A 22683-nucleotide genomic window follows, 5' to 3' on the forward strand; every position below is an offset into this window, starting at 1 on the left:
AGCTTAACAGTATATCATGAATATCTTTCCCAAGTCAAAACATATGATCAACATATTTCTTACCTATTAATGAACATTTAAATAATTTAGATATTCTGCCATTAAAAACAACACTAAAGTGAATATTTGTCTATTTGTTACACATATATATATTTAGTTTTATCAGTAATGTGGTTAAAAACATGGAGTCTGAAACCAGATTGACTGGGTTCGTATCTTGGCCCCTCAATTTACTATGTGACCTTGAGCAAGTTAATCTCTGCTGCTTCAGTTTAATCTTCCTTAAAATGGAAATAATATGGCCCCTACTTCATAGGGTAGTGATCCTTAACTGAGCTAATATATTAAATACTTAGAACAGTGCCTGGCTCATTATAAATGTGTGATCTAAGTGTCTGCTGTTGTAATTATGATCTTCACCATTTATATATACATTTCTAAAATATATTCCTTATAAATTTGTAGAAATTGGTTTGACAAATCATGAGATATATACATTTTAAAGTTAATAGAAGCTCTTAAATAGTCCTAAAAGATTATATTAATTTACTTTTCTTCCAGTAGCATTTTAGAGAATTCTTTTCCTTACATTCTTACTAACATTGGATATTATCAGTGTTCTTATCTTTTGCCAGTTTGGTCAAATAATTGGTACCTGTTTGAATTTATTTATTTTTCTGTGAATTGATGTTCATTTGCTTTTTTGTGTGGATTGTTTGTGTTTTCTTAATGCTTTCTAAGAGAATTTAGTATTTTTCCATATTCTAAGTTTTTCACTTTTAGGTCATTCAAAGGTGTAAATTTTTCTTGTCTTTGTGATATGCCCCATGCTAATATGCCCCTATATTTTTTCTAGTTTTGTACTTTTGTTTTTAAATACTTACATACAAATATTTATAGCAACACTACTCACAGTAGCCAGAAGTTGAAAACAGCCCTAATGTCTATCAACAGATGAAAGAATAAATAGAATGTGAGATATATACACATAATGGAATATTGCTCAGCCATAAAAAGAACTGAAGCTCTAATACATGCTACAAATATGGGTCGGCCTCAAAAATGTTATGCTAAGTGAAAAAAGCCAGAACACAAAAGGGCACATATTGAATTAACTCCATTTATATGAAATGTCCAGAGTAAATAAGTCCATAGAAATAGAAAGTACATTAGTGGTTGCCAGGGGCTAGGAGAAAGAAGGAATCGGGAATGACTGCTTTCTGGGGTTTTCTTTTGGGATGATGAGAATGTTTTGGAACTAGGTATAGGTGATGGTTGTAAAACATTGTGAATTACTAGAGGCCACTGAATTGTACACTTTAAAATGGTTAATTCTAAGTTATGTGAGTTTCATAGCAGTTTTCAAAAACAAAAAACAATGCCTTTTTTTTACTTGAATGTAAACAATGCTTTTTTAAAATTCATTTTTGTACCTTCACTTTGACCCTGATCAACTTTTGGATTATTTGTCTGTGCTAGAGTTCTACATGGCGTGCTGTGTAATTGTATTAAGCGACATAATTAGGTACTTTTTAACATTTATGTTCTCAGGGTGCAGTGTTTATTTTAGCTAAGTTTTTAATTCAGTTAATGGTCTGGACAGTTGTATAATATACCTCTGTAATTTCTTCTTGACACATTTTAGTTTAATCCTTCCCTCCAGGTGATTAGTTTATAAATGGTAAAATCTGTTTTACGCACTCATTCTACAAAGTGACTACTCTGCCAGACACTGTTTTAGGTGCTTAGAGATTCAGTGAGGAACAAAGATAAGCTCCTGCTTTCTATGTGTTTATATTTCACCATAGAGGGAGAGACACACACACAAGTAAATTTAAAAATAAATTAACACGATTTCTGAGAATGGTAACTGCTGTAGAGAAATAAGAAGCCCTGATTGGTGTGGCTCAGTAATTAGAGTGTCAGCCTGTGCATCGAAGGGTCTTGGGTTCGATTACTGGTCAAGGGCACATACCTGGCTTGCAGGTTTGATCCCGGCAGGGCCACTTGCGGGAGGCAGCCAATCAATGTGTCTCTTTCACATTGGTGTTTCTCTCGCCCCCCCCTTTCTCTTCTCTTTCTAAAAAAATCAATGGAAAAAATATCCTCAGGTAAGGATTAACCAAGGAAAAAAAAAAAGAACAAAATGGTGCAGACAGCAGTGTATTCAATTTATTGAAGCCCCAAAGAAAGAACAGAGAAACTAGTGAGTTTTGGGCCTAGCAGAGGACAGGCTGTGTAGGAATGGATTGTGTGATTACATATGGATAAATGAAGGGGAAACTGAGCATTGTGTTGTTATGAAAGTCATCTTAAGACTCTTTCCCCCTCCCATTCAGTAACTCAGGAAGGCTCCATGCTCTTTCTAGTAGGAAACTCATATGCTGGACTTTGCCTTAGCTGTCTACCCCAGTTAGCATAAAGTTTAACCTACTCTGGGTGAGCAACTAGCTGCCTTCCTCTTAGGTCAAAGTACAGATCAGGCTGGCCTAGGTCTTCATCCCCAGAGAAACTGAAAGGAAGGGTAGGGTCTGAGAATCCTAAAGACATTCTCTAGCTCTTTTCCCCTGTCTCCCAGGCTAAGCTCACGGATCACTAAAGAGAGCTTGGCATTAAAAGGAATTGGAAATATCCTCTCCTTTCCCTGAATGTCTTAAATTTTAACAATTACTGATATATTTGGGTAAATAAGTACTCGTTTTTTCATTTCTGAGCAATGAACATGTTTTACCTATGTAATCGGAGTGGGGAGCAATTTTCATTGTGAGGAAAAAACCCCAAATACTTCTTTGTCTTTTCTAAAACAGTTTTTGAAGATACTATCACTTTATACTTGGTATCAAAATGGTACAGTTTGTATGTTGAGTTGTCTCGCATTTCTTTAGTGATATTTTGGTAGCAGTAGTATGTACTGATGCAAAAGAGGCACTTTCATATTCACTGTCTCTTTAAATTAGTTTCCTTTTTCTTTCTTTGTATCAGGACTGACTGCTTTGAAGGTTATTTCTGGTTTGTGTTTAATCTGAAAATAGAAGCAGTTTGTCTTTGCAACAGGAAAGAGAAAGGCACCTTCATTTTAATCCTTCCTGCAGAAGAAGGGGCTGGTGCCCACTTGGGACTAAGCAATGTATTGAGATGCTTCACATGGCCTAATTATAGTTCTATTGCAGAGATTCAGAATGAATATCTCACGTGCTCAGGAAGGCAGTATATCTTTCTCCTTCAAGAACTACTTTTCTTTCAGTGTAACCTATTTAAGTTTAAAACTGCATTTTAAAGAAACTTAATCTATGCAGATTGCTTTATATTATCCCTTTGTTAATATTTCTAAAATCTTATTTTGCTCAACAAATGACTGTTCTGAAAAAAGAACATTTACAAAGTAATGCCAGGAAACACAATTGCCACCAGTAGAAATATCAAGAAATATTCACCCTCATTGCTGATTCTAGAGAGGCACCTGGAATCCCAAGTCTGAATTTGGAACTCATTTTTTAGAAGTGATGTTATACATAGTGTATAATTTCTATACTGGAGTGAGTACTACAAATGTTACCATAAAAGGACTTGTTAGGTTTTTGCAGGGCAATGTGGTTCATAAATTAGCTTAAAAGCAAACTGTACCTGATGATTTGGGGGGCTTTTCAAATGATAGTTTGTATTTAATTGTATTTTTTTCCTTTTGTAGTTAATGGTACCCCTATATAGAGTAGTTTAGGTTAAATTTTCTTTTTTTTTCTAGTTCATATGATATCTGTATATGTAGAGGCTCATGGCAGTATAACTGAACACATACATAGTTGCAGTAGGCTGTTAATGCAGTGTCATATGAAATGTCTTTAGCGTAAATTTTCACTATCATTTTTAAAAGGAATAGCACTACAGACTGTGTTCCCGTCCACTGTTGAAAGCTCTTTACATCCCCAGTGATTTATCTTTTTCTTTTTTTTCTTTTAATCCTTACCCTAGGATATTTTTTCCATTGATTTTTTTTTTTTAGAGAGAGTGGGGGCAGGGAGAGAAACATCCATGTGAGAGAGACAGATCAATTGGTTGCCTCCCACGAGCGCCCCAACTGGGGCCAGGGATCAAACCTGCAGCCCAGGTACCTGCCCTTGACTGGGAATCGAACCTGAGACCCTTCGGTGTGCTAGCTGGTGCTCTAACTGCTAAGCCACACCAGCCAGGGCTATTTTTTAGTTAAGTATTTCCTACAAAACTTTCTATATAAAAAGAAGCAGAGTGAAAAGTTTAAATGTTTATTATCTTCCAGTTTTTATCACTGGAATGATATTTTCTATCTTCTAGGTTTTTCCCCCTTAATACTTCTTTTCTTTTTTTCTTTTTTTAAAAGTTGATTTGAGAGAGAAAGAACACACACATCAGTTTGTTCCACTTATTTATGTTCATTGGTTGATTCTTATATGTGCCCTGACCAGGGATTGAACCCTCAACCTTGGTATATCGGGACAATGCTCCAACCAACTGAACTACCCAGCCAGAGCTTTCCTTAATACTTCTTGATATTTACAGACTCATCATGGAAATAATTTTGAATGACTGTTGACTATTCTGACTTGTAGACGTCCTATAACTCCTTTAATGTACTTTTGGGTTACTTGCATTTTGTCACTTTTATATCAAACATTGCAAATGACCACAGTTGTTCTCATATTTATGATTATACCTTAGGATAGATTTTTGCTAGTAAAATTATTGGGTCAAAGATGAATCGTTTAAAGGTTCATGATACATGCTTGGTTGTTAAATGATGTACCAATTTTTATTTTTACCCGCCATGTATCAGAGGGCCATCTCACTGCAGCCTTTCCAGTATTGAGTATTATCTCTTTTTTTAGCCTTGGCCACTTTGCTAGATTTTAAAAGTGATACAATTTTTATGTTTAAATCTTGGCAGATATTTATTCAGTCAAGTCTGTTACTCTTTTCTGTCATTAATACAGTCATTGCTTATATATGCATTCCTGCCAGAAGACATCTAAGGAGCAAGAAACTTATCATGTCAACTGAGAAATTATCCCTGGTGAATAGAGTCCCAATCATAAAGGGTTAACTAAGAATTGATGAAATTGTTTCCATGATCCCAAACAAAGCAAGAAATAAAGATAATATCTAATTCCAAAGTATCTGTAAGTCACCTACAGTGGATGAGGTTTGCTAACCACCCAGAGCTCTCTGGAAACTGTGGTAGATGCTACCAGAGGACATCCTGAATGGTTGTTATTCTGATAAGTACTTGGGAATTTCTACTGCTTTTTAAGCCGTGGCCTTTAGTTCTATGCATATTGCATGCAGTAAGCTTAAATCTGCGTAAAGGTTTGAAATAAATATATCAATATTAATAATGAAAACACAATACTGAATAAAAATAAAGAAAATCAGACTGCCTAGTGGTATATATAGGGTGTCCCCCCAAAATGTATACACACTTGGAACGATTATAAAGTCAGTGTTTATTAACATATAGTTCATTTTCAAAATTTAAAAAAAATCTACAGAAATGAATAATTTTTTTGTCAACGTGTTTTCATACTGATGACCGTTCTGGTCCAGGCACTGATGGTAATGCAAAGCAGTGGAACTGCAAGCATCAAGAATCATTCAGTTCGGCATTTGTGTGCCCTCAACTCGTCCACAGTTACTGGTTTTGTACCAAAAACTTATCTTTTATGTATCCCCAATAAAAAAGTCTAGGGGATGAATTTTATTTGTTCAAAGCTTAGCCTGGATTCACCCATTATTTCAAATCAGTTAAACCTGAAAAGAAGTGAAAATTAAGTGAGTTATCAGCCGTTAAAGTGTATAGACATGTTTTTGGGACACCCTGTATATAATGTTGTGCCGTAATATTATGACAGCTGTAAATCAAATTTGTGGTAGTGATCGTCATAGGCAAGGATGAGGGAAAGTAGGGAAATGTGATGGGAACACGTCACAGATTATGAAGTTCTGCTTCTTTGGTTTCACTTTATTTTTAAAAGGACTTGAAACAAGTAAGGCAAAAATGTCATCAATAATTGAGTAGTAAGACGTGATTTTATTCTTTATGTTTTCTGTTAAAAGGGGGAAAAAGAGAAGGATACCAGAAGGACAAAAAACCTGAGATGATGTGTCACCTATATGAAAGCTAAGGAGCATTAATGAATACCTGAATATTGGAATAATAGGTTTATGAGTAGAAAGTCTCAATTATATGGGATAGTTACTTCTTTCCAAATTAATTAATAGGTATTATACAATCCCACTAGCAGTCTAAATTGGATCTTAATAAGTGTAAAATTGCCTAAATGAACACACATATATTCACATACAGTCGATTTGCAACAAGGCTGGATAAAAATTCTTGAGAATTTTAATCATTATTATTCCTCAGTGGTGAGATTATCAGGGGTTTTTCCAGATTCTTTTATTTGTTTTTGGATATTATCCAAATTTTCAAAACTGTAACATAGGATGGTCTTGTCATTATAGTGTGATACTTTTATTTTAAAATGATAAGGTGCATGAGCCCTGGCACTCATTTTCCAGTTTAAAAGAGACCTGGGAAAGAGTAGTTTGAAGTCCATGATAGTGGAGCATAAAGAGCCTTTTGAACTTCAATAATCAATCTGAAACTGAAAGATTAAATAAATAATGCTCTTATATTTGTTTATAGGCATTTAGAGCTTCCAAAGCATATAATAGCCAATTTAACTTTGTTTTTCCTCTTTTCAAAGCCATATGAAGGATTAAGGCCTCAAGATCTTCGTAGATTGAAGGATATGCTTATTGTGGAAACTGCAGACATGCTTCAGGCTCCACTGTTTACTGCTGAAGCTTTACTTCGAGCTCATGGTAATACAATAGATGTCATGCTTCTGGTCACATGGGTGCCTTTGAAACTTTCAGAGTTAAAAATGGCTATTTTTAAATTTTAATACAGAACAAAATAGTTTCTTAAACAAGTCTGAGTTGTTTTTTGGGCAATGGTTACTGTACAGTACTCAGTATCTTCATAATATTTTGTATTTTGAAGTATAAACTGGAGGAGAAATAGGGAATTTCTGTTTAAAAAATCAAGCTATTAAACCAACTTATAGATTGTCTAATTTTAGAAATGTGTCTGATTTGAGCAGAGTTGAGAGTTATAATCTATAGTCCTAGTCCTGGTTTTAATATTTTTTACTAAAGTCAATTAAATACTTAACAGTTATGTTATTAGTATTATCAGTTCATTTTATGTAAAAGCTGTTTCTCACCATGAAATGCACAAAATTGTAGAGTCAACACAAGAATACACTATCTCTCAAGGTTTGTTTGTTTGTTTGTTTGTTTGTTTGTTTGTTTTGAGGACGTTACTCACATTACTTAGGAAAAGTACTCAGCTCGTTGTAAGTTCTCTTAGGTAGCCATTCTGAGAGCTGTCACATCCTGAGATGGACCCTTATTGTGCTCTGGATATTTGACATTTTGGTTGGTTTCAAAGACAATTTTTTTCTTTTTTAAAAAGAGAAAGATAAATGGTTATTCCATTCCAGCCATTTTGAGGCTTGCCTGTCTATTTTAACTACAAATCTTTAATCTATACTAAAATAGAGTGTCAACTTCCAATATTTTTTAATAATCTTTTGATCAGAATTAAATTTAAAACTTGTATTTCATCATCCCTTGATCACCACTGTGAATAACTGCATATAACCCTCCAGAATTGCTACCTTTAATATTTATATTTCTTGGGGTTTTGTACTTGACGCTTTATATACCAGCAACATTCAAATTTTAGAGTAAATAAGAATTGCCTGGGAAACTAACCAGAGATTCCTAGGATTAATTCCAGAGAATTTTAAGTCATTAGGTGAGGGTAAAGCATGAAAAAAAAAAGTGTCTTAAACAAGCCTGCCAGGTGGACCACTCTCAGAAACATTGCTGTGCACATTTATCTAATAAGACCAAAGGTTTCAAAAACCACCAGATATACTCTTCAAACAATAAAGAATATATTTACAACTTGACTTTAATAAGGTATTCGAGATTGTATTTCTAAGTGCCTATTTAACATTTTCTCTGAATTCATCATTTCTCCCACTGTCTTGATATATGGGCAACAACATTTATCTAATTACCCTAGCCAAAAACTTGAATTGACTCCTTCATTTCTGTTACTTTTGACCAATCTTCTCATTTCTCTTCCTAAATATCTCTGATCCTCCTCCCACCCTCCCTAGCTGTTGCTTTTCCCACTGCCACCAACTTAAATTCAGGCTGTCATTTTTCATTTAACTGTAGTCTCTTGAGTCCTAGTTTCCAGTGTTTCCTTTCCTCTCTCACCCTATTAATTTTTCCTATTCCCCTTAGACTTTCTTAATGCAAATTTGAGCATCTCACTCCCCTACTGAAAAACCCTTCACTGGGTCTCCACAGACTTACAACCATCCAAACTTTCTAGTAGACCTTCATGACCCAGGCTTCTCCACCTGGGTTGTCAATCTCCCCATTTCTTCACTTACCCACTCTTATTTGCCTTGAGAAATCACCTCTTCCAGGAAACCTTTTCTGCTCATTTGATCCCAAGTCTGCATTGAGACCCTTCCCGTCTCTTCCCATTATATCCTGCGCATGTATGAGTCATACACTTAGAGTACAATATTGTGATAATTTATTTGCTTTTCTTCTGTGTTAACCTGGGAGCTCTTAGAGGACAGCTTCTATTGTTTGGGGTTGTTTGTTTGTTTGTTTCTATAATATCTGATATACATTAATACCTCAGAAATAGTAATAGAATAAATAGATAGTATACCTGAAATGTTATTTATATATTTTTTGAAAATTCATGATTTTATTATAAAATTACATTTTTCCATTGCCATCTTTCTAAAATAACCCTTTTGAAAACAAATTTTGACCTGGGTCGAAAATGAAATTTAGATTTTCAGAATAGCTTTTAAAATAATAGAATTTAAAGATAAAACATTTTCTTTTTAGCCAGTAATAATGCTTACTAGTCATTACATAAAAACTTGTAAAGAAATGCAGACTGCCTTAAATTGTGTTTCTTTAGGGTAAGTTCCCCAGCACCAGAAAGTATATTCTTGAGCTTTTAAATACAGAGAGTATATTTAAATATAATGCAGAGCTGGCAGAGAAGTGGAAGCTGTCCATTAGTAGGGAGCCATGACATGACAGTTGTATTAGTTAGGGTAAGATAACTGCTGAAAGAAAATTATAAATTCAAACAGTAAACATTTATTAATCATGTTATAGTCCAAAGTCTCTTTATGGTTAGGAGTGGGACAGGGACTCTGTTACACACAGTTACTCAAGGACACTAACTGATCGAGACTGCCATCTTATACAAAGTGGATTTCTGAGGTTTATTCCTGGGGTTTATCTCCATTCCAGCCAACCAGTCAGTCAGAAAGGGGAAAGAGAAGGAAGAAAGAAATGTGGGAAATTTTTGAGCCTGTCCTGCAACACTCCTGGCATACAACATTCCTACATATATTCCATTGACCAGAATTCAGCTACATAGCCACACTTAAACTCTAAGCAACAGTTCTGTTCTACACTGTAGCATTTTTGTGTACTCTAGCCATTTCTGCCACAGGTATCTACATTCAGCTAGATAATATGATGTATCATAACATAAGTTAATATAATGTATCATAAGTTAATACGAGGTATCATAAGTTACAATATTATATAGAATCTAAGGATAACTTTACTAGTAATTTTATTGCAATTAAAAGAAACATTTCCATCTCTGTGTGTTTATACATAATATCATCAGTATTATTAAATTATTAACTCCATTTTTACTCCATTGATATTTTCTGAGTTACTTCTTTCACATAATAGGGGTCAATTCTAATAAAGTGATAACTAACTGACTTTTCCTATTTAGGATTTGTTTATTCTGTGATAACTTTTTCAATAAAAGTTTTATGTTTTATTTCCCTGTGAAGGCATCAAATAGAGGCTAATGCAGGTTTCAAATGGACATCTCTTCTGTATTATTTAGGTAATATCAGTAATATTTGGTAACCAAATAAGATGTACAGAGATAAATGATGTTAGTGAATAAAATAGCGTACAGAGCTACAATTTACATTAATTGCTCTCAGAACCAGGACAGGCTCTGTTTCAGGCTATTAAACTGAACTGTGTAGAAGATTTATAGATTGTATCCTTGGCTATATTCATTCAGCTTTTCACAGGAAAATAGATTTGAGTCTTATATTATCTATTGTCGAATTTAATCCCAAAGTAATGAAGTTGATCTTGATTAAGCAGAAGACAAAATGTTTGGCAGTATTTGCTAAATAGTAATTGAATTTTAAGGAGGACTCTGTTAAGAATACAAAGGTGATTCTCTAGCATTTTCTCAGTAATAAAAGTAGCTTATATAATTGAATACTACCTAATAAGAAAATACCTAAAATTTACAAAATATGAGACCAAAGCTAATTTTGCTTGTGCTTAGAGTAAATTTATATTGAAGTATTTTTTTAAGCTCTGTCGGAGGCTCATCATCTTCTATAGGCAATTAAATATCGGTAGTCTACATCTTCTCTTCTCACTCTACTCTCTTCTTGCAAAAGGATATCTTCTCCCAAGGCTTCTATAGGGTATAGATTTCTCCCTCTGGACTAGACCTCTTTTATGCAAGCTATACCCTTACATGTAACGGCCTATTTAAAAGCATGAAAGAAGATGCCCTGACCAGTGTGGCTCAGTTGTTTGGGCACCATCCCATGTACCAAAAGTGTTGCTGGTTCAATTCCTGGTCAGGGCACGTGCCTGAGTTGCAGGCTCAATCCGTGGTGCGGGGCACTGCAAGAAGCAGCTGATCGATGTTCTGCTCTCACATTGATGTTTCTCTCCCTTCTCTCTAAAAATCAATTTAAAATCTTTTTAAAAAAAATAAAAGCACATATGATGATTAGACTTTGAGTGGTGGACACAAATTGCAGTATACAGATGATGTGTTATACAATTGTACACTTGAAACCTATATAATTTTATTAATGTCACCCCAGTAAATTTAATTTAAAAGAATAGATAGATGATGATAGATAGATGATAGATAGATAGATAGATAGATAGATAGATAGATAGATAGATAGATAGATAGATAGATGATAGATAGATGATGATGATAGATAGATAGATAGATAGATGATAGATAGATAGATAGATAGATAGATAGATAGATAGATAGATAGATAGATAGATAGATAAAAACACATCTAAGGATATCTCAAAAGCACCTTAAACTCATCATGTCTAAAACTTAAAATCATGTTCTTCCACCTCTACCTGATTCTCTGGTATTCCCTATTTACATAGATGGCAGCACCAGCCAACCAACGGGGTAAACCTGGACATTAATTTTGACATTTCCTCTCTTTTAGAATCTGTTTCCACACCAAATTGTCAGTTTCACCTCCCAAATCAATAACTTCTCCCTTTCTCTTCATCTACACTATTACAACCAAACTCCTAGCCCTAACTGCCATCACCTTTCCCTTATATTACCCAATAGCTCTCTGGTCAACCTTCCCTCCACTCTTGCCCTATCCAGTTTGTTTGTTTTCCATACTGTAGACAGACTGTAGGAGGACTGCAGGAGGACTCTGTTAAGAATACAAAGGTGATTCTCTACAAATGTATTCATGAAAACCTGTCCTTAACCCCACACCCAACTTTTTAGTGACTTCCTGTTACTCCTAAGCTAATGATAGCAGTGTTATTAAATAAAGTCCTTCGTGGCCCAGCACCTATTTCTTTAGCCTCAGGTCACACAGTGCTTCCCCTCTGGTCTCCATGCTCCAGCTACATTGACCTTTCTAATTTCACAAGGATGCCACCTTCCCTTCTGCCACAAGGTCTTTGAACATGCTGTGCACTGATCTGTCTAAAATGTCTTCTCCTCTCCCTTTTACCTACTTAAGTCCCACTCATCCTTCAGATGTCCACTCCAGGCCATTTTCCCAGAGTCACCTTTTCTGACCTCCCTGACTGGGATATTCTCTCTTTTTTCTTCATGTCTCTTTTGATATTGATGGTTGTTTTTTAAATGTGTTGATTTTACTTAATGTCTTTCTCCTTATTAGACTCTTAAGTTCATGAAGGCAGGAACTGTGCCTGTTTTTTCCTGCTATTGTATTTCTACTGCCTGACACAATGCATGGCACATAAAAGGCGCTCCATAAGTATTTGCTAAATAAATAATGTGATGGGATCCAAACAGTAATTTGCTGAAAAATATTTGTAGTAGATAAGACTAAAATTTAGCATATTTAATATCTCTGTATATGAATTATAGTTCTTTTTTCCCTTTGTTAAAGTGACATAATAGAGGCTTTAGAAAAATAATCATACTCTTCTAAGAAAAGTAATTTTAACTTTTTAAGTAAGTAATAACCGATCAAAGACTGAGATCCATTTAGCAACATTTCCTGGAATGTATTCATATGCAGTTTTTTTCAGTTGTTGGATTTTTCTTACTCTTTGTAACCTGATCCCTATTTCCAATCTTATTTTCCATCTTTCCAGACCACCAAAGGTTTACTGTAACTTTGCAGAACTGCTCACCTCTCTCCTTTATACTCCAGTGCCTTTGCGCATGTGGTTTACTCAGGTGGAAATGCGTTCCCTCTTCTTCATTGCATGTCTGAGTCATAATTATCCTGTTTAAACCACCAAATACATTGATTTAACATGGTTGAAAAAAATATTGTATAGAAAATTTCAACAGCTTTTGTATTTTAACTGTAAAATTGTATAGAATGAGCCTACTGCAAATAACTGACTCTATTCTTGACCCTTCACTTTATTGTGCTACACTTTGGAGTCACAGAAACCAGTTTCAGATTCCTCACATTCTGTGTGAGCCTGGGTAGGTTATAGAACTTCCCTGAGTGTTGGTTTCTTCACCTAAATAATGATTGAAAAGCTTGCTGGGGAAAAATGAAATAATGTGTATAAAACACCTAGCAAAATAATTGGATACATTAGTTTATTATTTTAAAGGTTTAGGATTTCATGGCTCTGGACTTTAAGATAGCCTCACCTGGCTATCTTAAAAGTGTTGAAAGTAAGAAGATAATCTTTTTTAGTTAGACCAGATTGGAATTCACTTAATACAGAATTTATACCTAGTTCACTAAAACTTTATGTATAACCATAATCCCTTCAGAAGTTCTTTCTGCTTTCAAGCTGTTTATTAAATTATTTTTAGGACTTGTTGGCATTTTGACATGTTTGTAGTGAGCTATGCAATCATTTTTCAACTTGATACCTGTGAGGCTAATTACAAAATTACATGTTTTTCTTGAAAGGGCAAAACAGCTTACTCAAACCTATGCCAACAAGAATTTAGTAAATCCTGGAAGTGAGCCACCTCCTTTGGTTATTAGTAGAAATGACTGGAAATTTTGACCATATTGTTGTAGACATGGTTTAATCCATAATAGATTATAAAAGTTTAAATTCTGTTTAAAAATATTAATGGGTATAACATACCTGAATATTCATTTGCAATTACTCTATATAAATAATTTTTTCCCCTTGGATAGCCTATATCTTTAATTTATGCTCATTTATGTTATTATAGACCTCTTAAAACACCATAATTTTCTATTTTTTGAGAGATACTCATTTCATTTTTCTTAAAGACTGGGACAGAGAGAAATTACTTGAAGCTTGGATGTCCAACCCAGAGAACTGCTGCCAACGATCAGGTGTGCAAATGCCAACTCCACCACCAAGTGGGTGTAATGCCTGGGACACACTCCCTTCACCAAGAACTCCAAGGACTACACGCTCTTCTGTCACCTCTCCAGATGAAATAAGTTTGTCTCCTGGGGATCTGGACACGAGTTTGGTATGGTTTGGTATTCAGTGTACTTCCTATAGTTTTGTGTTTTCCTTTTTAATTATTTAGTATTGTTTCATAGGCCCTCTAGTCATATTCTTGTCATTGAATCCTATACCTTTCTTAAAGGGTTCCATTAGTTCACACTTCGGTAAATATTTATTATCACAGAATATTTTTGTGATCTTTGAATTACAGACTGAAAAACAAAGGTTTTCTTTCTCTATTTCAAAACAGGAAACGTAAAAGACTTTAGGAAAACCATGTACTGTATTACCACTTAAAAGCTCTAGTTGCTTAAAGTTTTTAAACACACCATACTGAAATATTAAAAGCTGAGATTGTGTTAGGCACTTTATATGAAAACATATTTTATATTTTCTTCCAGACATTTATATTACATTGATAATTATGTATTTGTTTCAGTAAAGCTTCTGGAGTTTGTCATCTAGATACACTTCCATAATAAATGTTACTGAGAAACAGTACTGCCTTTGTCTCTGTTTTTAATTGGCATAACATTGATGTACTGTTATAAGAAATTTTGATGTTTTTTTGAACAATTCAGCCACTCAAAATATGTGATAAATTGCCTGACTGGCGTGGCTCAGCAGTTGAGCATCGACCTATGATCCAGGAGATTGTGGTTCGATTCCTGGTCAGGGTACAGGCCCGAGTTACAGGCTCTACCCCCATTAGGGGTCGTGCAGGAGGCAGCGGATCAATGACTCTCTCATCATTGATGTTTCTCTCTCTCCCTCTCCTTCTCTCTGAATTCTGTAACGACTTTTTTTTTTTTAAAGTGATAAATTAAGATATTCCAGGTTTTATCTAGGCCTTCTTAGAAAACAGATTCCTTCTATAATTTGCATCTGTAACATTATAAAATTTGTTTCTAGTAAGTCATTGTTTAGAAGATACATAGTTTTATAGCAGGGTTCCTTGGGTAGAAATCCTTAAATTGCTACTCTGAATATCATGAGTTGCTATATTGGAAAAAACAGCTACTCTGTTGTTGTTAAAGATTTTCTGGGGTGAGTATAGGGTGAAGGACATGATATCGAAGTGGTTATTTTGAAATGGGCAATTTGATCTTGACCTTAATAGATTGTAATGATTTGTTTCTTGTACTTCCTTTTCCAAATGTGTAGTCACTGATTAATTTAATACATGAATTTGGAATGTAAGAGTGACTTTTGCATTGAAACATTTAAATCTCAAAATCATTTATAATGAGGTAGGCATGATATTTGTTATTCAGAGGTAGGCATACTAGCTTTAACTTCTCTTGTAACTTTGAAATGCTCAACTTTTTATAATTACTATACTAGTATTTTTGCCTTAAACTAATGGACAAATTAACGTATTGCCCTCTCTCCAGCATATGACTTTGTTTAAATCATTGCTTTTCTTTATCTGCAGTGTGACATTTGTATGTGCAGTATTTCTGTCTTTGAAGACCCAGTGGATATGCCCTGTGGACATGACTTTTGTAGAGGATGTTGGGAGTCGTGAGTATATATGCAGCTTAGTATTTCTTACTCCATGATAGCACTCTCATTTGGTAATAAAATTGTTTGCTTTCAATATTTAATGACATGGATTACTTATATTGGTTACAGAGTTACACTGAAATATATTACACTTCACTACTAAGGAAGAATTTTTTTCTTATTTTAAAACTTTCCTGTCTGTTAATTTAGTAAAATTATTTAATTTAGCAAATTAGTGTTATTTAGCTTAATGTAAAATACTTTAGGGAACAAAGCAGGTATATATAAATACATTTTCTTAGTATTTTAATTTATATTACATCTCATGTAAATTTCAAGCCTACACCTAAATATCAAGTTTCTTCTATAACAGGAATTTTTAAGCATCTATTTTTATGCTTTCTCTGAATTTTTTGTTAACAAGTAAATAGCCCTGAGTATCTGTAAGGATATGAGTGTTTAGAATTCCTTTTTAATAAATTCAAAGTTAAATGTTTCTGCTAGGCATGGTTGGGTGTATATATATATATTACAAGTGGAAAATTTATTTTGCTTCTCATGTTTATCTCTATTCTTCTACCCATTACCTTGCCAAGATTTATACTTTGTCACATCCATTAACTTTGCTCTAATGTTATACTTTTCAAGAGAGGTTTATAAACAAAATTAAGAAGATCAGTATAATGAACAATACAATATCATGTTTTCTCTTTGGAGACATATCATGTTTTCTCTGTAGACACATAAATCTGCTGATTGATGGCCTAAGCAAAGCATGTCATTAATATTTAAGAAAATCTTAAAAATTAGAAATTTTCAAACTATTCTTTTTCATGGTACCAAGTTTAGGGAGCAGAGGAATACCTTTTTGGGTGAGAGAGCAAGAACATGAGCAAATTAAACAATTTTGTTGGGGTATAATTGACATACAATAAGCCACATATTTAAAAGAATTTTATTATCTTTGGCATATGTATGTACCAGTGAAACCATTACCACAATCAAGATAATGAATACATCCATTCACCCTCAAATTTTCCTCATTTCTCCCTGAAATCTCTCCCACCTTTCTCCTTCTACCTCCCTCCTACTCTCCCACTACCACCCCCTCCCTCTAGTCTGTAGGCAACACTGATCATTTTTCTGTCACTCTGGTTTCATTTTGAGTACATTTTCTTACCTGTTTTCTGAACTAGGGTATGAGGCAAGATTTCATTTAAAGGGGGAAAAATACTGCTTTAAAAAAGTCAAAATTAATAAGAATATCTGGTTATTTTATTTATTTATTTTTTAAAATATGTCTTTATTGATTTCAGAGAGAGGCAGGGAGAGGGAGAGATAGAAACATCAATGATGAGAGAGTCATTGATCAGCTGCCTCCTGCACGCCCCCGACTGGGGATTAAGCCCGCAACCTGGGCACGTGCCCTGATCGGAAATCGAACCTCGATCTCCTGGATCCTAGGTCGATGCTCAACGGCTGAGCCACGCCCAGCCAGGCTCTGGTTGTTTATTTTAAAACATAGGCTAGACTGTACTCAGAGTCTAATTAGGTCAGATCAAATCAGTACAGTTGATGCAGGTAAACTAATTGGCAAAGGTCAGAACTCATTCCAAAGTATTTTATTATATTAGGAACCATTATCTGGGTTCTACCAGGTTTGCTACTGTTGACCTTGGTTTCTGTGTGAAAACTGAGACACACACCTCTCACCTCTCAGGAATTTACTTGATAATTTTTCAACTTCTTTGACCTTCCTTACCTTACTCTTACCAGCGGAGCCATCCCCTATACTCATCACAGACTAGCCTTGAGAAGTTTATGGTAAGATTTAAATTTGAAAGATCTAATTATTGTTTTCCACAGCACGTTATCAGCCTACCTGGGATTCTCCTATGCACTCCTGCCCAGTTCTTGCCAAATCAAGCACCAGTAAAACAAGTTTCAGGCTGGGTGATTCATTCGTTGATAGTCATTTTTAAATTAATTGCAGTCTTTTCATATTTCATAGGAATATAGAAAAGAAACTCCTCTGTTCAAAAATCAAGGAAGGATTTTTAAAGGTCCTTAGTTTGAAAACCTCTCAATTTATCTTATACTTCCCTACTCCCTTATCTCATCAGCTCAGCCCAGATGCTTTGAAGCACCTATACCAAGAGCTTAATGAAAGGGAAATTATTATTTTCTACCCAGGCTAGAATATCCTCCCTGCTGCTTATTAGTTGTTGACTTTGTTAAGTGGGAGCCTCCCTATGCCTCAATTTTGTAATCTGTAAAATGAGGATTATAGTAAGTACTTCATAGATTATTGTCAGTTTATTGTTAAATGGCCTTATCTATATGGAATGCCATATAGGGCCACTCAGTAAATGTTAGTTATCATCTTCCTAAGTTTGGTAATAAGCAGATAAATGTTAGTTATCATCTTCCTAAGTTTGGTAATAACCTATCTGTGATATAATCTGTGAAACTGACCTACAAGACAAAAGTATAGGTAAAGTTTGCCCCAGATTTCTCTCTTTCACTAACATTTCATCAGCTTCATGTTCTGCTTTTAAATTTAGTGGGAAATTATATTTCGATGAGGATTAATAGCATGGCTCTCAGAGAAATGATCCTGTCCTCAGTGAGGTCTTCACAGTTCATCATTTAATTCCCCAGAGATAATTAAACGTCCCCTGATGTGCTGAGAATACATGACATTTAAATCATCAGATAGTAACTATGTCTAAGTAAGCTGTGCACCCCAACAGGGCACTACAGCTACGTGCCACAGAACAACGTTTTGATCAGTGAAGAACCATATATATGAAGGTGGTCCCATAAGATTATAACAGATTATTAGAAAAAGTTTGTTTGAGTGTTGAAAGGAATGGCTGGATCCAACTATGATGTCAAATTTACTTCTAGCTCTGGGTGGTTTAAACAGGTGAGGAAGCTCAGCATGCTGTCCACCTGCTGTGTGCACACATGTGTGCATGTGTACACACACACATTTCCCTTCCCTCCGTTTCTCTTTATCTCTTTCCTCTCAGTTCTTTTCCTCCCTCTCCTCCCTCTCCTCTTCCGCTTCTCCTCTCCTCTCTTCTTCTCCCTTTTATTACTTGTCATCTCAAGCTTTATCTCTCTGGGTCTCTGGATCTCTGCTCTCCCTTTCTCTCCCCATCTCTTCCTTCCCTCTCTCCTTTCCCCCTCCCTCCTCCTGACGTCTACTCTCTTTCCAAAAGCACCTCCCTCCACAACCCTTCCCCTGCCCCTCAGTGTGTGCACACATTTTATCTTTTATACCATTTTTTACTGTACCTTTTCTATTTTTAGATATACAAATAATTACCATTGTGGTACAGTTGCCTGTAGTATTCAGTGCAGTAACATGCTGTGTAGGTTTGTAGCCTAGAGCAATAGACTATATACCATGCAGCCTGTGTGGGTAGAGGCTGCACCACCTCGCTGTGTAAGTGCACTCTCTGGCGTTCAGACAGGAATGAATTCACCTGGTGGCCCATTTCTCAGACTGTATCCTCCCATGTTAAGCTACACTTGACTGTAAGATAAGTTATATCCCACTTTCCAGGGAGCCTATTCATAACTAAAATGAAGAGAGTCCTGTTATGTGAAAAAGGGAACTCTACAAGTAACACTTCTCTAACTTTTAGGATCAAGATCCCTTTACACTCTTAAAAATTGTTGAGGTCTCCAAAGAGCTTCTGTTTATATGGGTGATATCTATCTGGATATGCTATATTAGAACTTAACACTGAAAAAATTAATATTTGTATGTTCACTTTAAAATAATAAATCCATTGTGTGTTAACATAAATAACATTTACTATGAACAATAACTACTTCCCTTAGTAAATTAGAGAGTGGTATTGTTTTGCTTTTTTTGCAAATCTCTTTAATGTCTGGCTTAATAGAAGACAGCTGAATTCTCATGTCCACTTATGCATTCAGTCTGTTATAATAAATTGTTTTGGTCAACATACATAAAGGAAATCTGGCCTCACACAGACGTGTAGATGGGAAAGAGAAGCATATTCAGATAAGTGTGGATACTCTTTGATATACGTCAAAATTCAACAAATGGCAGTTTCTTAATGGTTAATTGCAATGTAAAGTAAAAAACCTTATTAGTAGACTTTTTGTACCCAATGGCCTGTAATACACTTTTTTTGTTTTGTTTCATTTCATTTTCTTTCGCTGTTGATCCTCACCTGAGGATATTTTTTCCATTGCTTTTTAGAGAGAGTGTAGGGGGAGACATCGATGTAAGAGAAACACATCGATTGATTGCCTCCCGCATGGGGCAGGGATCGAACCTACAACCCAAGTATGTGCCCCTGACTGGGAGTTGAACCTGAAACCCTTCGGTGCACGGGCCAGTGCTCTACCCATTGAGCAACACCAGCTAGGGCTGCACTGCACTTTAATAGCTCTTTTACCCTTATCTGGTTTTGTAACATCATTTGGAAAATATTGGTTCACTGGATTGTTTTGATCTTCCAATGTTAACATATTTCACTCTTCATAAATATATTGAAAAGTCACAATATTTAATATCATTACCAGTCTCATCAGAAAAGTCTCTGTTACTGGGAAGCTGTTAAGCAGTTAAGAATTTTTTAAAATTCTAAGTTTTATTTGAAGGCTCGAATTTTATCGTTGGCAATAAATATCCTCAACTTTTTTCCTTGATGTGCCATGTTTATTTAAAACATTTTCAAAAATAGTCTGCCATGTAACCAAGTCTGAATTATCATTGATTGTAGTCACTCTTTCAAAAAAATAGTATTCCACGATAAAAGCAGGTAAGTCTGCTTGTAATTTGAACAAATTCCTAAGTGCTTTTCTTGAGACAGCCATCATGCTTTGTCTGGTGTGCAGCAGCAGGTCATTGTGCCTACTTCCCATTTCCTTAATAATTGATCAGTAATTAATCATTTTTATCACTCCATCAAGGGCATTCTTAAATAAAACTGGCATTTGTTTTTTTGAGTGTGAAGCAGTGAAGAATACTAAGTCTACTAAGTACAGTTTTAGTGCCACTGCCATGATTCATACTAAGGCACCAGCAGTTTTAACCAAAAAGCAGATGAAGTCCTAATACCATTTTGAAAATAGTTTTGATCTCATGAAACCCCTGGGAAGTCTCAGGAACCCTCACAGGTCCACACATCATACCTTGAGAATGGCTGCTCTACAGCATTTCCCCTGAATTCTTCCATCCTTTTGCCAGATTGCTTTTCCTGACAGAGAGTAATACAAATCGTTTTTAAGTGTAACTAAGGTTCAGATGTCCTCCTATTTGGAATATATCAGAGTTTTGTGGAGCCTGTATAGTGGTAAAACATTGAAAATAGAGAAGATTTTAAACATGCTGAATTAAAATGCTTATGGGATATTTGAATAAAAATATGTGTAACCAAGATCTATAGCTAACAAGGGAGATCTAGGCTTTAAACTTCAGACTCATTAGCATTTAGGTGATAGTTTATGTTAGCTGTATTTAAATCACCCAGGAAGATTGTATGAAATGGAAAGGGAAGAGTTTTGGCATGAAAACCATGGGGAACAGGAAAATATAAGTGAGCAAGAGAGTAAAGGTACAAGTGAAAAAGATAGACAAGGAGCAACCAGAAGTAAGAAGAATACCAGGGAAACAAAGTTAAGTAGTTCTGGGAGCCGGAGAGAATCTGAAAGAAAGAACTGTTCAGCAGTGTCTGATGCTCTAGAGAAGTCAAAGCAAGTAAAAACTGAGAAGTCTTGACTAGTTTCGGCTAATAAGTAGTCTTAATGGCCGTGTTGAGACCGGTCATTCAGTGAAGGGTGATAGAAGCCAGAATGTTGCAGGTTTAGAAGTGAGTGGGATGAACTTGAGAAGGAATGACAAACCGTAAACTATTTTGTCAAGAAACTTTGATGTGTAAGGAAAGGAAAGTGGAACTAAAAAGGGTCATTTGGTTGAGAGAGGTTTTCAGGATGGAAAAAACTTGAGCATGTATATTGCGCCAAGGATAACAGCCATTAGAGAGAGATAAAAAGATAGAGGTACATACATACATGCATACATGGCCAAAGGATTAAGAATTAGGCTGGGGGTAAAAGGGAAGCCCTCTTTCACTCAAGTGAGAGGGGAGATATGACTACGTTTGAGGTATGGTAGGGAGGATATTAATTGAGGACTCTGTTTTCTCTGAAGTGCCAAGGTGAAATTGTGGAGGAAGAAGGACATGGAACAAAGGGAGCGGAAGTGATGAGGTCTCAATAAGCTTGATAATTTGTTTAAGTGCAGTGGAATTAAGAGACTGAGAGAACTAAAGGGAAAACATACTGTAGGCAGTGGAGTAATCGAGCTGTTGTTGATGGTGATGACTAGAGAATGATGATTTAATTGCCTGGTTTTCCATTTTCTCTAGATTTAAGTGTTAAATTCACACTTCAAAAGTTTGAAAAATTTAAATTGTAGGCAGTATTAATAATAACAATAAAACCTTTGCTAAAATTTATAAATTCTTATTCTGTGCAAGGCACCGTGCATATATTTTATATACATTAAATCATACAATCTGTATAACAACCCTGTGAGATGCATATTTTTATCACCATTTTACAGATAGTAAAACTGAGATCCAGAGCAGTCGAAATAAGTTGTTTAAGATCATATAACTTGTTAGTGGCAAGCCTGGAATTCTTTAACTCAAAAACCTGTTCTTAACCACTTAATCCACCTTGGGCTAGATTCCTGCCGCTTTCCAGGATGCCTTTTCCCTACTACCTCAAGTAGTATGCCTAGAGTAGGACGTGAAACTCATTTTAATATTTGTCTAAATGAAGTACAAGCAGAAAACCTTCAAGAAGTCCTGCTATATTTTATTGCCATCCCCAAATCTCTTGAATTATGCACAGTTTAATTCTGTACAATTGTTCCCTTTTGTTTAAAGGTACAGAATATTGAGAATTGAATATGACCTTTCTAAACCACTCATTTCTGAATTTTTAATGTTTAAATAAATATATTGTTTCAAAATTTTGGAGGCAATGAAGTGAAATAAGAACATGTAAAAATATATAAAACAGCCCGGCCAGGCGTAGCTTAGCAGTTGAGCATTGACCTAGGATCCAGGCGCTCAGGGTTCGATTCCCGGTCAGGGCAAATTCCCGGTTGCGGGCTAGCCGATTAATGACTCTCTCATCATTGATGTTTCTATCTCTCCCTTCCTCTCTCTGAAATCAATAAAGATATATATAAAACATAAATACATGTGTGTATATATTCATATATATGTAATGAATGGTTGGTCAGGTAGTGTGAAT

At 35.2% G+C, this 22683-nt stretch overlaps 1 protein-coding gene across 1 annotated transcript in view; it reads left to right on the forward strand.

Annotated features, from left to right (window-relative positions):
- The window catches only part of ANKIB1 (ankyrin repeat and IBR domain containing 1), a 111998-nt gene that overhangs the window by 54915 nt on the left and 34400 nt on the right, over window positions 1-22683 (forward strand). Inside the window, exons 5-7 of the mRNA XM_016218820.2 lie at window positions 6738-6855; window positions 13677-13885; window positions 15299-15387. Coding sequence (XP_016074306.2) covers window positions 6738-6855; window positions 13677-13885; window positions 15299-15387 — 416 coding nt within the window. The remainder of the gene's footprint in view (window positions 1-6737; window positions 6856-13676; window positions 13886-15298; window positions 15388-22683) is intronic.

This window comes from Miniopterus natalensis, chromosome 10 (assembly GCF_054644295.1).
Source record: "Miniopterus natalensis isolate mMinNat1 chromosome 10, mMinNat1.hap1, whole genome shotgun sequence".
NCBI classification, from domain to species: Eukaryota; Metazoa; Chordata; class Mammalia; order Chiroptera; family Miniopteridae; genus Miniopterus; species Miniopterus natalensis.